The sequence below is a fragment of the Setaria italica genome, chromosome IV (genome assembly GCF_000263155.2).
Source record: "Setaria italica strain Yugu1 chromosome IV, Setaria_italica_v2.0, whole genome shotgun sequence".
In the NCBI taxonomy this organism is placed as follows: domain Eukaryota; kingdom Viridiplantae; phylum Streptophyta; class Magnoliopsida; order Poales; family Poaceae; genus Setaria; species Setaria italica.
Window position 1 is genome coordinate 15,138,108 of NC_028453.1, and position 16,256 is coordinate 15,154,363.

A 16,256-nucleotide genomic window follows, 5' to 3' on the forward strand; every position below is an offset into this window, starting at 1 on the left:
TCTTACCATAGTCCACTCCAAACCTAATCCAAGATTGGTGTAAAGATCATATGCCATACAAAAAAGTATGTGTGTAGAATTATAGATGGGAAGGAATTGGTTAAGTATGTACGCACTGAGGTGGTTTTCGCAACGTAATGGAGTATGTGTGGCACATGAGTTGTGGGTTCGCAAATTTTCCTTTTATTAAAAGATACACTTGCTTCTTTTTGTTTCATTGTATGTGTGCTGTTGTTGAAATACATTATACAAACATAAATTACTCTCGATTTTTCTGTCGCTTTGAATGTCAGATTACCAGTAGATCAACCCTTTTGCCCCATGCATACTTTCAACTGAGATCTGAATTACCCAAATTGTAAAAGTCTCCTTCGGATACTACGAATAATGCTTGTAACATGGGTGGAGGGTAACACGAAAAAGGAAATTATTTGATGGGGTTATTAGTAAATTTGGGAGAAAAAAATTAATTTGAATCTAGTTGGTCATTGCTCAACGGAAAGGAATAAGGATATGCTATAAAAAAGTGTAATGAAAAAGCTAGCTTTTATAGCAATGGATATGTACTTCCTAAGACACGATAATAACGTGACACATTATATATTTATGTATAAACCCAGGCTTATACAACAGGTACTCCGGCAGGAGTTCTTAATCAACATATTGGTGCATGAAGAAAATGCATATCAAAAACATACTTCATGCATGCTTACAACAATATCTTAGCTACATCATATACTACTGGGGAATGGATCTTTCGTCCACTATATTAGTGCCGGTTGGTTTTTTACCCGTACTAATGTGAGCATTTGTTATTAATACCGGGTCTAACGGATAGTACCTCATGAGTCCCCCATGACCCTAGTTAGGGGCTCCACCCAATACTAAAGTCACCCATTAGTACCGGGTGGAGGCTCCACCCGGTACTAATGGGTGACCTTTAGTACCGGGTGGAGCTCCCACCCAGTACTAAAGAGCTCCCGTCCACTGCCTTATCCATCACCCCTGCCTAGGTCCCGGCCACTTCTTATCCATCCACCTTCCCCCTCCTCTATCTCTCTCTCGTCTCTCTCTCAGCACCCCCTTTCTCTCCTCCTCTGCCTCTCCTCCCCTCTGCTCGCCCTTCACCGGCAGTGAGAAGCAGCGGCGGGGCGAGGTGAGGCAGTGGCGGCGGGAGGGTGGGCGGGGGCGGCAGGAGGGCCGCGGCGGCAGGACGGGAGGACAGAATCTTTTACTATTGTTTTTTTATAAGAAACTGACATCCATTTTGTCTGAAAGAAAAGAATGGTCAAGTTATACTTGACAACTTAGATATTTCTCATATGTAAATAAATGTTTTTCTCTAAAAAAATGACGTTGAAAGTAGCTTTTATCATGAAATTCCGCACCCAATTTTACTCCCCTCTCTCCCATGGATCCCGAATGATTTGCGCGCCAAAAGAGAATCCAACGGAAGTAGAAACCAAATTCGCGCGGAAAGAGAAATCAGGTGGGTGCTCGCGCCCGCGGGAAGCCGTGCTGCCGCACGAAAGCACCCAAAAGGGAATGATTAGGGGGCCCGCAGGTACCTGAAAAGGAAAATTAGTTGCTGATCCTAGCGCGGGCTGATTAGACGGCCCTGTAGAAAAGGGGCTTGCGAGATCAAAGGCACCACGTGTTGATACCTTGCCGCCTTGATGATCCTTCACGAGCTAATTCGGTAAACCATGATTAACGACACAGACACCATTATATATTTATATTGTATAGGATTGTGCCCGTGCATTATTACGGGCAACAAAATATTTATATTGAAATACACATAGCAACCTGCAGCAGAAATCCAAAATAGGACATTCAACACTCCATTCATGGGTCAAAAGTCCATTCAAATTACATTTTTCTAGTATGATCTCAGTCGTGAGTTTAATAAGCTAGAAATCAAGCCTTCTTTTAAGTTTCACAAAGATAAATTAGATTTCAGACTGAGTTCTGAGTTGAGTTGGACTACCTCTTGCTCAAACTGTAATTGTTCCTATAAATTATTTTGATTAATCTGTTTGATATGCAACTCAAACGAATAGAGCTAATATCTCTACTTAGCATGGCCATCCTGTTAAACGTAATTGTTACCATGAAACATATGCATTACGTACTAATAAGTCTACTCCCTAGCTACTCTATAGTGATCAATATCAAATATATTTCTGAATATATAGATGGTAAATAAAAATAAAGATTTAGGAGGTAAACAGGAAAAACATGGCAACTTGAGTGGTAGAAAATACAGTAAAGTTCAGAATACAGTCATAAACCAGATACGACAGATAGTACAGAATGCATGTTAGAAACATCACCATGCAACTTAATTGGCAACACAACATTGCCTTCTGTGTCCATTGACGGTCAATCTGGTGCCATAATTCTTGCAATTTTAGGAAATACCCTGCATTCAATAGAGTAAATTCAAAGAATTATGATGGACCAGGTACACAGCCTCATGGTGGATGCTAATTCTGCAACTTGAGTAACTCTAAAATTAAGCAGTGTCCATGATGTGAAGCAATCTGCCAATCTTCTCACCTTAATCTCCATCTGCCGCTTGAGTAACTCATCCGCTGCTAACCTCTCCAATTCCTCAGCTCTCAACTTCTGCGGGTCAGAGTTCCCTGGACCAGTGAATCTAGAGTCTAATTGCCAGACCAATTTGTGCCACTTCAATGAAAAAGCAAAAGAATAAGCATGAATAGAAATTTCCAATAAGAAGTTCACCCAAATTGCAAATATTTCATGCTAAAATCGAGGAAATCACTCAGCTAATGAGGAACCCCGAACTCCCGGGGCCATAACAATCGTCGCATGCCATCCAGCGAATCGAACTCATGCCGCTAGTCCCCCGCCACTAACTCCTCTCCTCCCCCACCGCGATCTTCGATCTCGGCCAGAATCTCCGCCTTGTCCTTCCCTGTTGCCCACTGCCTCGGCTGCTCGAGCAGCAACGATCTGTTCGACCCTTTCTCCATCACCCCTGCTGCCAGAGAGAATAGGAGCAGGGTGGCGGCCAAGATGGCAGCGAGGAGCGCCGGTAGGTAGCAGCGGCTGGGCTGCTTCACCCCTGCCATGGCCGCGAGGCTACCTCACCGCCGCCAGACCGTGAGCTCGGAACAAGCAGCCGCAGGAGAGGACGAGGCGCAAACCTGAGCCTAGGGTCCTACACCGCTGCCTGAGCTCGAGCTCTCCCGCCGCTGCTCGAGCTCGAGCGCAGAACGGGCAACAGTAGGAGAGGACGGGCCGCCAAGGTAGGGGCAGGCGGTGGCCGCCAAGCCCACGGCAGAGTCAAGGAGGAGGTACCAAGAGGCAAAGAAGAGCACAGGGGCTAGCGCGACGAGCCAGGCGAGCGGGCTCTGGCAGGAGGCGGAGGCAGCAGCGGCCATGGTCGGGGGTAAGGGATTTGAGGATCGCGTAGGGCACGGGTAGCTGCGGCGCCTGGGCGGAAAAAAAGAGGGAGGGAGAATGTACGATAGAGAGTTACCGATGGATGCTGCAGAAGGTGGAACGTTGATCGAAAGGCTGTAATCCTTCCGAGGGACGACCACGGGGGGAGGGTCACGAGCGAGGCCGAAAAAAAGTCCCCCTTTTGGTTTTTAGGAGTAGAGAAGTTGAACCTGCTAAGGAAACAACTAAAATTCAAAAGTTTAATAAATTATGTCTGATTAAGTGGCCATCTTAATTGTTAGTCAAAATCTTTAAACTTCTCTCAAACATAACCTTTTTAAAAAGTTAGAAGTTGCATTAACTTGACGTTTGCACTTCACTTCGAATAATTATGTGAATCATCGGAGGATAGTCTGGAATCTGCAGCATTTATGCCCTACTTCCGCCATGGACATCATCTAGATACCCTAAACCCAAGCTGCGTGATCACGGCGATGAACAGCTAGCAGCCGCGCTATCAGGGATGGGATAGATCGAGAAGGGGTTGAAAGTCTTGATATATTTCTTGCTTAATCAAAATAGATACGATCTCCATGTGTATAGAGATGAGATGATTTTACCTTTAAGAAACGCATCTCTAGATCGAATTGAGAAAAAAGATAACAACTCAAACCAATCTAACCTGCATGCTTCGTTCCAACATGTAGGTCGTTTTGACTTTTCTAAATACATAGATTTTACTATACATCTAGATATATGCTTATGTCTAAATGTAGAAAAGGAAAATGACCTATATTTTGGAACCAGGAAGTATTATCTAACCTGAACAATATCACGTAGTTCTAGCTATTCACGTTAAGTCACATGCATGCCTGCCCTAGGTTTTGGGCTGCTCCTTCGAATGGTCCTAATTGGCTCGATGTGACAACTTCCAGGGCATCATCCAATGGATAAAGAATGCCACCATATCAAAACACCGATGAAGACCCCTATTTATTCATACTCCCTCCATTCTGTTTTCGTACGGATATTTCTAAAAATCAGATTTTCACAAATGATAGTCCTATTTGCCACTGATGTGGGCCGCAGCAATAAATTGCATAGATAACGAGGAGTCATTGAGGCAAACATTGAAGGGCTAATGAGAAAAAGCTGGTTTGCATTTATTAGATGATAAGTAGGGTTGTTTTTCTTGGTCATTGTGTTAAGGTGAAATATCCCTATCAAAAGAGAATAGAGGGAGTATAATTTACATCATTATATTTTATTTAACAAGTACTCCCTCCCTTCCAAAAATAATGATGTTTTGGCATTCAAAATTTGTCCCAAAAAGAATAATGTTCTAGGATTTAAATCTTATGGCGCGTTGATCTTGTGCATGTATGATTGAATGGAAACATATTTTCTCCATTTTCAATATACAAGCTAAACTAACTAAACGTACATGCGTATTTTTCATTCATCTCTAATCTGTCTGAAAAATCCCAGAAAGTCATTCTTTTTGGGACGGAGGGAGTAGTATTGATACGCGAGAGCCTTTTAAATAAGTTGTGCATGGATTCCTCTCTGTGTCGGCCAGGCCCCCTGCCGCGCTGCTGCCTCCTGTGCGCGACCGCCGCCATGCGAGGGCCTGCCGCCGGAGCCGTGCGAGGGCCCGCCGCCGGAGCCGCGCACGGGGGCGTCGCCGCTGGAGCACCTCCCCGCCGGCTCGGCCCTTGGCCTCACCGGACCTCTATGTTGCTGCCCCAGCACGCCCCGACCTCCACGCCTCCTCCTCGAGGCCGCCCCACTGCCACCCACCAGGCTTCTGCCCCCACCGAAGCATGGCCCTAATGAGCCCTCGCGGCCGCCGCCAGCCCACGTGCAATAGGGCCGCCGGCCGCGCCTCGGCATTAGTGCAGAGCAAGAGAGGGGGAGTGGAGGATAAGGGAGAGGAAAGGATAAGAGGGAGATGAAAAGTTGTTAGGTGGCGCGGAAAATATAAGGCGAGAGGAAAGGTGGGTGTGTGGGGCCCATGTGACGAACCGCATATTTTTTTAACGTGCCTTCCATCTTTAGCGGTGGATGACCGCGTGGTCCGCCCCTAGAAATGGATTTCCAGGGGTGGCTCACCCCATCGGCCGCCCCTGAAAATGGGGGTTATTTTCAGGGGTGGCTTATCGCATTACCCGTGCTTGAAAATCCATTTTTAGGCGCGGGTGGTAAGCTACGGTAGCATGTCCAATTTTTAGGAGCAGGGGACCTTTCAGTTTGATCCTGGAAAAAAAATGAGACGCTCCTAAAAATCATTTTTTATATTATATGCTAAATGGCTAAAAGTTCAGAAATGACGATGCTTTAGGATTGAAACATGTATGTCAATAACAAGGAAATGGCGTACGTGGCAAAGCAGCAACATACACTACAATGGGAAATTTCGTCCGTACTTGTTAAGAGTTTGAGGACAATGGATGACACAGCTTTTCGTCTTAGCAGTCTTCGCACCTTCACGCCGAATCTCGGTGAATCCAAGTAGAGACGCTCTTATATAACTGATCCATAACTTAGATGGTCCTCCTAATATTCTCTTTGTACAGAGCTCACATAGTTTTCCATGGCTTTATCTCGTCTGCTTCTATTCGTTCTCTTGTCTAGCTACTACTACATCGCTCATGGAGGCCACCGGAATGGCTTCGTAGTGGTGCAAACCAGGTCTTTTGAGTCGAAATCACTATGCTCTGCATCCACAAGTACATGGCCTCAATATTTTGTACCTTGATCGTGTGGCCTGCACACTTTTAACACAAGTAACCATATTCATGACTTTCAGCGAACCTGGAACTGGGCCGCGCCTCCGTGCCAGTAGTGCACCGGCATGGACCATGCGCGCCGTCACAGTCCTCTCACAAGCTGTCCTTTGCCGAGAGACTCCGCCTAAGCCGCGCTCGTGCTAACTTCATCATGAGCAGAGCATCCAACGGCATGGTGAGTACGCGAGACGACGATGCCAACGTGAGCATCCCAACCCACCTGGGCGGATCCGTGGACTCTCTCGAGTACGTGGTCACGGTGGGCCTAGGCACGCCAGCCGTGTCGCAGGTCCTCCTCATGGACACCGGCAGCGACCTGTCGTGGGTGCAGTGCGCGCCGTGCAACTCCGCGGCGTGCTACCCGCAGAAGGACCCGCTGTTCGACCCGACCAAGTCTTCCACCTACGCTTCCATCCCCTGCGACACCGCCGCGTGCCAGAACCTCACCGCCGACCGCTACCAGAACGGCTGCACGGACGGCGGCGCCCATTGCGGATACCGCGTAGAGTACGGGGACGGATCCAAGACGAGGGGCGTGTACAGCACCGAGACGCTAACCCTCGCGCCCGGGGTCACCGTCGAGGATTTCCGTTTCGGCTGCGGCCGCGACCAGCGAGGCGACAACGACAAGTACGACGGTCTCGTCGGGCTCGGAGGCGCGCCGGAGTCGCTCGTCGTGCAGACGTCCCCGGTTTACGGCCGCGCCTTCTCGTACTGCCTCCCGGCGCTAAACAGCGACGCCGGGTTTCTTGCCCTCGGCGCGCCGAGAGCCGCCGACACGTCGGGCTTCGTGTTCACGCCGATGAGCCACCTCTCTGATACGGCAACGTTTTACATGGTGACGCTGACCGGCATCAGCGTGGCTGGGAAGCAGCTCGACATCCCGCCGTCGGCGTTCCGGGGAGGCATGATCATCGACTCCGGCACCGTCATCACGGGGCTCCCGCAAACCGCGTACAACGCGCTGCAGGCGGCGTTCCGGAAGGCCATGGAGGCGTACCCGCTGTTGCCAAATGGTGACCTTGACACCTGCTACAACTTCACCGGCTACAGCAACGTCACCGTGCCCAAGGTTGCCTTCACTTTCAGTGGCGGCGGCACCGTCGACCTCGACGTCCACAACGGGATTCTACTGAAGGACTGCCTCGCTTTCACCGAGTCTGGGCCAGACGTCGGCCTCGGCATAATCGGCAACGTGAATCAGCGCACGCTCGAGGTGCTCTACGACGCCGGCCAGGGTAAAGTCGGCTTCCGGGCTGGTGCCTGCTGAAGTAACATGTACGGAGTAATTTTCTTGTGAAATGTGAAGTGCTCTGCAACACTCAACCAAGAGAGCGAGCAAGCAGTGCCTTTCAGATAGCTTGGGGAGAAACGAGAAAGGACACAATCAGGCACTAATAGTCACTACTGTAATCTTATAAGAACGTGCTGTATTTTCTTCTAGATGTTATCATTACCTCGCATAAATGAATAAACAAAATTCATGAGTATATTGCAGTCTACTTTGTAATAAACGAATTCGAAGCCACACTTTCGACCTTATCTCTCTAGGTTGTAACGCACAGTAGTCGATCTTCTTGTATTTTTCATACGTATGTAAGGCTTGGTTTGACTTGGTAAGATTCGGAAAGCTACATTTTAACTGCTATCAGTGCTGGTTCAGAAGTGGCATTGCTGTTAGTTAGGGATTATAACCGCTCATAAAAAATACAAGAACCCTTTTGGACCTAGGTCACCTTCATGATCATATGTAAAATCATGTGACTTCCGTGAACACACATGCACGTGCACCCCCCTCTTCCTGTTTCTTTCATCTTGCCTCTCACTACTGGAGATCTCCTACATCTATGGCACAATTTTGATGAGGCCTCCATGACCTGCAAGTCCTTATGGGGCTGGAGCCCTGGCCGCCATAGTTGTAGACCTTCCCTGGATCCTGACCATCCCACCTACGTCTACTAGCTTGCTGATAGTGATTGGGTTATTCATTTTGAAATTTTATTTTCCAAAACTTTGGATGATTTTAAAGTAAAAAAATGTTAGCTACAAAGTTGCAGACATCATTGAGCACTATGATGTGTATGCTTTCCTTGGAATTTCCCCACGAATAGTTCAGAATTGAGTTCATCTTCTTACATGTGTTTCTCCTAGAAGTTTGAAGGAGTTCATTTAAAAAAAAGACTAGAGCCAATACAACAGCACTAAAGGGACGAGCAACGACAACAAAACGTCAACTAACCAAACAAAGCTATCTTTCAACCGTAAGCCCGCAAGCAACTACACAACTATCGACAACAGCAAGTGGAATGGGAATTCCACCATATCCCCACCCAACCCTCCCGGTTCCACCATATCTGACCACCTTGGTCCTTGGCATCAACCTAGCATCCCCAAACCTTGTAGAACCACAAACACCTCCGATCCTACATCACTGGTGGATGATCGACCTGTAGTACCAGTCAGGAACACCCCTTTAGTACCAGACGTTTGACCAGTATCGCTTGGTCGGTACTAAATACCACGTCATTTAGTACTGGCAAAAATGCCAGGTACTAAATGTGCCATTTAGTACCGGTCGATAGTACCAAATAACTAAACTGCGAGCCACGTCGCGCTATTGTGGATGACAGTTTAGTACCGACTAGTTGGTTTCACTAAACCGGTACTAAATGGTTATTCATTTTCTTTTTTTTCCTTTCATTTTTAATTTGTATTTTTATTCATATCGTATTCGTATACAGTATCCGTTTGCATATAGTAGTTAATATAACGCTAATATATATTATTCTAGCATAGTAAGGGTTACATATATTATATTTATACGCAATTTTACATTACACTTCAAATTATTACAAGTACACTACATGTCATCATTCGAGTCCACATTGTTTTGAAGTTGACCCCACATTTTTTCCATCATAATAAAATTCTCCTCTCTCTCTCTCTCACAGACTCCTCTATCTTATCCGCAGGGCGCCCCCTCTCTCTCTCACAGACTCCCATCCGTCTTCTTATCATGTATCTCTCTCGATCTCCTCTCTCACCCTCGCACTCTTTTTATCTCTTGAGCTTGCGGTAGCAGCAAACGGCGGGTGGGCAGGCGGGAGCCGGCGGCGGCGGGGCTGGGCGGAGGCAGGTGCTAGGCGGAGGCGGCGGGGCTGGGCGGAGCTTGCGGCGGCGGTGACGGCGGGTGGGAGCCGGTGCAGGGGCGCCGAGCGGAGGTTGAGGCGCCAGGGATGGGCGGAGCTGGGGGTCGGTAGTGGAGGTGGCAGGGTTGGGTGGAGGTGGAAGGGGCCGAGCGGCGGGCGGGTAGAGGAGGAGGCGGCGTGGTCGGGCGGAGAGGGGGGCGGGTGGCGGAGGAGGACGGGGGGGGGGGGCAAGGTCGGGAGGGTGGGCCCGGGGGGATTTTGTTTTTTTTCATTTTTTATACGTTTAGTACCAATTGTCAGTACCGGTTGCGAACCGGTACTAAAGGGGGTTCCCAACCGATACTAAAGTCATTTTCCCTAGTAGTGTTACGAGCTCCTCCAAAAGGAATCCACATAGTTATTCTTGAATTGCCCTTGCTCGTTCTGGGGCGAGCAGTTCTTCTCTCATTTTAAAAATCTGTCACATGCAAACATCATCATTTTAAATCAATACATGTGCAGAATGATAAATAATGAATTGTTATGAATTATGTTTACGTACTTCCCATTCCCGGCCCGTCAATTGCTTTGGACCTACAAAGCTGTGGATGAACTCATATGTGTAGTATCCACATAAGTTGTTTCCATCCTCCTATCTCAAACACTATATATGGAAAAAGGAATTATGAAATATTCAAAAAGTCATGGTGTTTAAAGAAATGACACTACATGTCCAAATTGAATTCATACCGAAAAGTTCTTAATCACTAGATAAAAATAAACCTTACAAACAACCGAAGGATACAGGACACACAATATTCAAACCAAAAAAAAATCTAGTCATGATACAAGCATGTATGTCATGAACAGACAATATAAAAGCATGCCACTTAATTATACAAACAAGAGGTACTCGGTTCACCATTTTTTGCGTCACCAGGATCTTGCCATCACCTGTCTTCAGGTAGAGATGGGAAAGTGCGCTTTAAAGAGATAAGGTGCGGGGAGCGGGCTAAGCGGTTGTTGGAGATATAAGCAGGCCCGAAATTTTAGTTTTTTTGGCAGGTATTTTTCCGCCAAAATTTGGAGTTAGGTGGATTTATTTATCTTTATTTATGTAGATAATAAAGTATAAAGTTTTGAGTATTTGCATCTACTCATATATATTTTACTTTTCCATTTAAAAATTAGCATATAATCTTGAAATAAAAATAATGTTAGCTATTAAGAACCTTGAATCTTGCAAATGAATGGAAAGACTACGAAAGCTATGATCTGCTTTGAAAGCTAAATGAAGTATATGATTGCCCCATTTTCATCTTTCTTAGCCAAACATTTAGGGAATATTATAATGATGTTATAGTCCCGTGAAAATTTTTAGAAATTCCTGATAATATTTTAGGATTATTATGTATTAAAACATTTGGAGTAATTCTAGTAAAGATTGGAAATATAATTAAAATTTAAAATATGAGTATAATTCCCAATAAAATATAATTTATTTTACATAAAAAAAATGTGAACTCAATGTTATATCAAATTGACATTAAAAAGACAAAGTTAACTAGTACTCTATGGTGGAACCGCCCAAATTAACTTGGCTAAAGCACACTTAAGCCGCTTAACACGCGATCATGTACTTTAAACAAGTCAACTTGGTCGTCCGTCGGATTTCATCCGATAAACCACTTATCTCAGGATCGAGAAAGCAAGACTCGCACGAAGGCGAGTGGTTATAGAGATTACAACAGTCCATCTCAATTAAACAAGTGCATTAAATTATTACAACCTCAAGTTTGAAATTGAAGCTAAGTTTGCAGAGTTCTCAAATAACAGAAAAAACTGAGCGAAAGCTAAACGTCGTTGCAGGATATCATGACGAAGCCGATCATGACATCAATGATCCCGGTCCTCGCCATCCGAGGAGGGATCCCACTCAACCGTCCAACCAGGAGGAAGTTGGGGAGGCCAAGTGCCACTTGCGGCGATCTCAGGCGTATCAACATCACCTGAAAAGATGTGCCACAACAAGGCTGAGCGACTATGCTCAACAAGACTTAACGGACCGGTGGTACTACTCCACCAACACCTAGACATGCAAGCTTTTTGGCTCTGGGGGTTTGTTTTTGCCAAAAGCGACTAGTGTAGGTCCTTACTTTCAACATTTTAGCCACAAGTTCTATTGTTGTTTACCATTCTAAGTTAGCAACTATACTAAACCAAGCATAGTTTCCAAGCAATTAATATAGGTAACAAAATTAGATCATCATCATCTTTCATTCTTACTCAGTGTAGCATAGCAATCAAGTAGTCCCAAACTGTGAGAGGCAGACGAATCGATTCAAATTTCTTAACCATGCATGGCGAACCTAACCTCACGACATCCGCGCACCGCGAAGGGTCGCTTCACTTGTCAGCCGTCCCCATCAATTCCCAGACCCGTGTCGGGCCCACTTCCCTTGGTACAAGGCTCCATAGACCCAGCCTCTGCCGTTCTATGACCGCACTTGTCACCACATGCGGCCGTAAGGGAATTCCATTCCAGAGACAGTGGAATCCGCTCACGTTCCGGTTCAGGTACTAGGCTTCCCCATCCCATACTAGGTATGAGATTAGTACTTTCAACACTTGATCACGAACACTATCACATCTCGACCTTAGTCCAGTTTCATGTAGACAGACGGGGCAATCCACCGACCACCAAAATAGTTCACAGAGCCCTGCCCCGTCCATCGTCCTTATAGTTGTAACAAAAGGAAAGCAAACAACTCCTATAACTCGCGAGTGACAGTCAATCACTTGACTTTTACCGAGTCCTATTAAGCATTGAAACTACTCGGCCTATCATACTAGTGTTCAGATCAAAGGGCACTAATTCATGCATCTACGGTTTGAATCAATTCCTAAAAATGTAAATGCACAATCAAGCAACCAAATATATTGCAAGTAGTTAAAGATAGGAATTTATGCTCCGGGGCTTGCCTTCACATGGGAAGTTAGCGAACTGATCCTCGGCTTGCTCCGGTACAGGCTCGACTCCGACTTGCTGCAGATCAGCTACGGCTCCTTCTGGCGCCGGGTGAAGCTCGTATATTCCGTCAGCAAGGTTCAGCTCTACACGCAATGCAAATGCATCAAGTTCTATTACCATGCCTTCTCATAGGATGCAAAACATGAATTAGCACTGAAGTATAAATTACATCATGACCACATTCACAGGTTCTACACCTTCTTTATCTGCATAAGGTAAGGTGTGTTATGGTGTAAACCCGGTTGACTTAATTGTGTTGTGTACATATATACAACTTAACTTTATTAAACTTTAGATTGGAAAGTTAACCTATTTCTGAATGTTCTTTTGTACCTCTTCCGAAAAAGACTATTACCTTTACTTAAAGGTTCTTTCTTCCATTTAATTTGGTTCATCTCCCAAATTTTATTTCTATTATCAAAAGCAAGCTACGGAGTTGAAACTTTACCAGTAACTTAACCTTGTCATGATTAAGCTACTGCATAAATTTGAGGTTTATTAGAGTTGCACAAAAATAATTAAAATTGTTTCATTATGATAAGGTAGTGTGTGCTTAACTATTTTTAAGACAGAAACCATAACGAATTTGGGTATGAAATTTTAACAGTAGATTCCATAGGTGAAATAGAACCTTTGGTGAATTTTTCATAATTTTTAGCGAAGGGAATCTTTTTCCATACATTACTCCCATTTATTTTTCCCCCAAAAAGGAAAGTGGTTTTTCTTCTGCTTCTGATCAGGTTCTATATTTTTCCTACAAACTATACCACACCACTGACTTATTCCAATTTGTTTCATATTTTTCTCATCTCTAGTTTAATTGTTATGCAAAAAGATAAAAGCAATCTTAGATTTCCACGATAAAACTAAAATAGAGATTTGGACATCTGAGCTAGGCTCTACATCATTTTTATAAGCTTTCATTCTCTAAAACAAACACTTGAGACACTATTTTAGCATTTTTCTGCAATTTATTATGATTGAAATGGCTTAAACAAGGATTAAAACATATAATATTAATCCTAGCTGAGACATTTTAATTAGAAACTACACGTTTGTACTGAGTCTAGCAAAATTGGTTTGATATTTTTTTGAATTTTCTACGAGTTTTGGTGAATTTCCAAAGTTAAATACATTTTCTGCCGATTATAAAAGAAAAATCGTGACAAACTTACGGTTTAGCCCTCAAGTCTATACTTTATTTGCGTAGGGGTCCCTGGTTTTTGCACTAAAGCTCTTGGAAGAAACGGGAAGACACAGGGGTGCCCTCGGTGGCGCACCCGGCGGCGGTCCGACCAAATTCCGGCGATGCGCCGGCTAATCCAAGGCAAGAAGTCACGGGAAAGGCGCGAGAGCTCATCGGGAGTCGATTGGCAGCGGTTGGGGTGCAGAGGGGGCTCGGTGGAGGCAGAACGGCAAAAGGCGATGCTGCGGCTACGTTGGAGCTGGGCGGCGGCGTTCCAACGGCGTTGAAGCTTGGTGACGGCAATGGTCAGCGGCTTGAGCTGCGCGAGGTGGTGGCGGAGCGATTTGCGGCGTCGGCGAAGAGTGAGGCTGCGCAAAAGGGGGAGCTGCACGGGAGGACTGAGCGGTGATGCTTGGATGTGGTGCAGGGGAGCTTGGCGGGCGGCAAGGGCAAGCGGGGAAGGCGGGCACGAGCAGCGCTGGCGGAGGCTTTATAGCCGTGCGGGTCGTGTGGCTGGCCGATGGGTCGGAGGGGCGCGGCGCGTGCTGCTGCGGCCATTAATGGCGGCGGCACCATTGGCGGACAGGGGGGTGACTGGCGGGGTGCGGCAGGCGAGGTTACAGGCTCGGGCGAAATGAGCGTGCGCGCGAGGAACGGCTTTGCTGGGGCGTTGGGTTGGCGAGGCGGAGTCCAAGGCGTCGTGGCCGGGGTGGCAGGTGGTGGAGGCGGCGGCGTCAAGCAGGCGTCCGCGGGGACGCACGCTTGGGCAGGACCGCGGGCAAGGCATGCCCTCGGGCGAGGCGGAGCGGCCGGGAGAAGGTGGGACTGGCAGCGGGGTGCGCGAGGCGACGTCTTGCCGGGCTGGAGACTGAGCGAGACGACTTCACCGGTGATGCCGTGCCATGTGGCGGCGGTGCTCTGGAGCGCGCAGCGTGTGTGCTCTGGCGCGCTTTGGGCCAAGGGATTTGCGGGATTTCTTCACCGGGCCGATCTTCAAGCGCAATTACTCCAGATTTTTGAACCGCGCGACCTTAACCCCCTTTACAAAAGTTGTAGTCCTCAGTCCCAAGTTCAACTTTTGTAATTGAACCGAGTTCAAATTCGCAGCAGATTTGAAGATACAAAGCTTCAAAGTTTGGACGAACGCCGGATTTCCAGTTTGGCCAATTTCAAGATTTTTGGCTGACTTGAGCCCTAAATTTGAAAAGCTTCTGATATGAATTTGACCAGAGTCCAATTGAGGAAGTTGTTGTATAAACTTAGTTCTCAAAGTCTTATAAAGGGTTTTGCTGGTGTTCTGTTCAAGTTTTGTGAGATAAGCTTAAGCCAAGATGCATGGTTGAACTGCTTCCAAACTTAGCCTATATTGAGGCTGGGTTGACCGAACTAGCTGACTTTGACCTAGGTTTTGGAAGTCTTCTGTGCGGATTTCGACCTTACTCCTTTAGTCAAAGTTGTTAAGGGCTTGAAGCTCTAAAACTTTTGTATAGAGTTCAGCTTGAGTTTATTTTGGAAAATTCTAGATAAAGAGCTCCAAAGTTGGGGCTTTATCTGTTTTTCTTAAATGGACACAGTTTTGAACTTTGAGTTTTTGAAGTTGAGTTCTACAACTATTAGTTGGACAGATTCTTAAGTTCTTAAGCAAACATTTGAGTTATGGTTTAAACATTTGTTCATCTTGTGAGGGCAAAAGTGTCTTTTTACTTGTCTTCACAACTGCCAATTGTTCTTCTTTATGCTCTAATGACTTTATTTAAGATTAAACATGGTTTAATTAGGCTAGATTATTACATACTCGTCACCTTAAATCATAGTAGGAGAAGGGTGTGACTATGGAGACGTGCTATTTCAACAGCGTAGCTACCATTGCCTCTTCGGCGTGCCATCCTGCATCAGTGCCGCCCACCATTGCCTCTCCCGTGGCTTCTGACATCAGCACCGCCCACCATTGCCTCTGTAGCATGGCATCACGCATCGGTGCTGCGCACCATTGCCGGTGGCGGAGAGGGGATGCAAGGCGCTAGCGCAACAATCAGCGGCGGTAGCGGATTCAATGGATCCAATTCCAAAGAGATAAGGCAAGGCGTCAATGACTAGCGAGTCCCCTTGTAAGTGGCAAGACGTCGTACTTTTGGGATACAATTTTTCAAATTACTTATAAAATGAAACCAAACGTGCTCTATCAGGACATCAACTCCTCGAGACACTCTATATTGATTGTATGTGCATAGTAAAACTATAAAACTATCAAATATATGTTGATTTGGCCTATATATGTGTGCATCAACTCTATATGACTCGTGCCTCATAAACATGTACACACCACCAATAACAACATATATATATTTTTTTCAATTTTTTGTATCCTATTAGATGCACATGTAGTTCAATTTGAAATTAATTTTGATAACCTTGTAGAAATTCATTTAACATATAGAAAATAGTAAATTAGTTCCTAAATTTTTGAAACTTCTAGAAGGCAACTTATCCGTAATCTATTACATATAAAAAATGATTTGGTGCATATAAGATAATTATTTGTGTGTTACTTCACAATAGTGCAATAATAAAATCTACTACTTAAAAAATGGAAGGCCGACGTTTTTTGTATCTCCCTGGGATCAAACTTTCTCCTTCCGCGTCAACACTCAACAGGTAAACATCTCAGTGCCGTTCGTTCTTCCGCTCATCTCCCTACGCCTCCGACT

The 16,256-nt window shown here is 45.7% G+C and overlaps 1 protein-coding gene across 1 annotated transcript; it reads left to right on the forward strand.

Annotated features, from left to right (window-relative positions):
• The first annotated feature begins 5,785 nt into the window (after nt 1-5,785).
• LOC101778799 (aspartyl protease family protein At5g10770) lies at nt 5,786-7,473 on the forward strand. The gene is made up of 3 exons (XM_012845241.1): nt 5,786-5,925; nt 6,049-6,158; nt 6,236-7,473. Exons 1-3 carry the CDS (start codon nt 5,786-5,788, stop codon nt 7,471-7,473), a joined length of 1,488 nt encoding a protein of 495 aa, XP_012700695.1.
• The last annotated feature ends 8,783 nt before the right edge of the window (nt 7,474-16,256 follow it).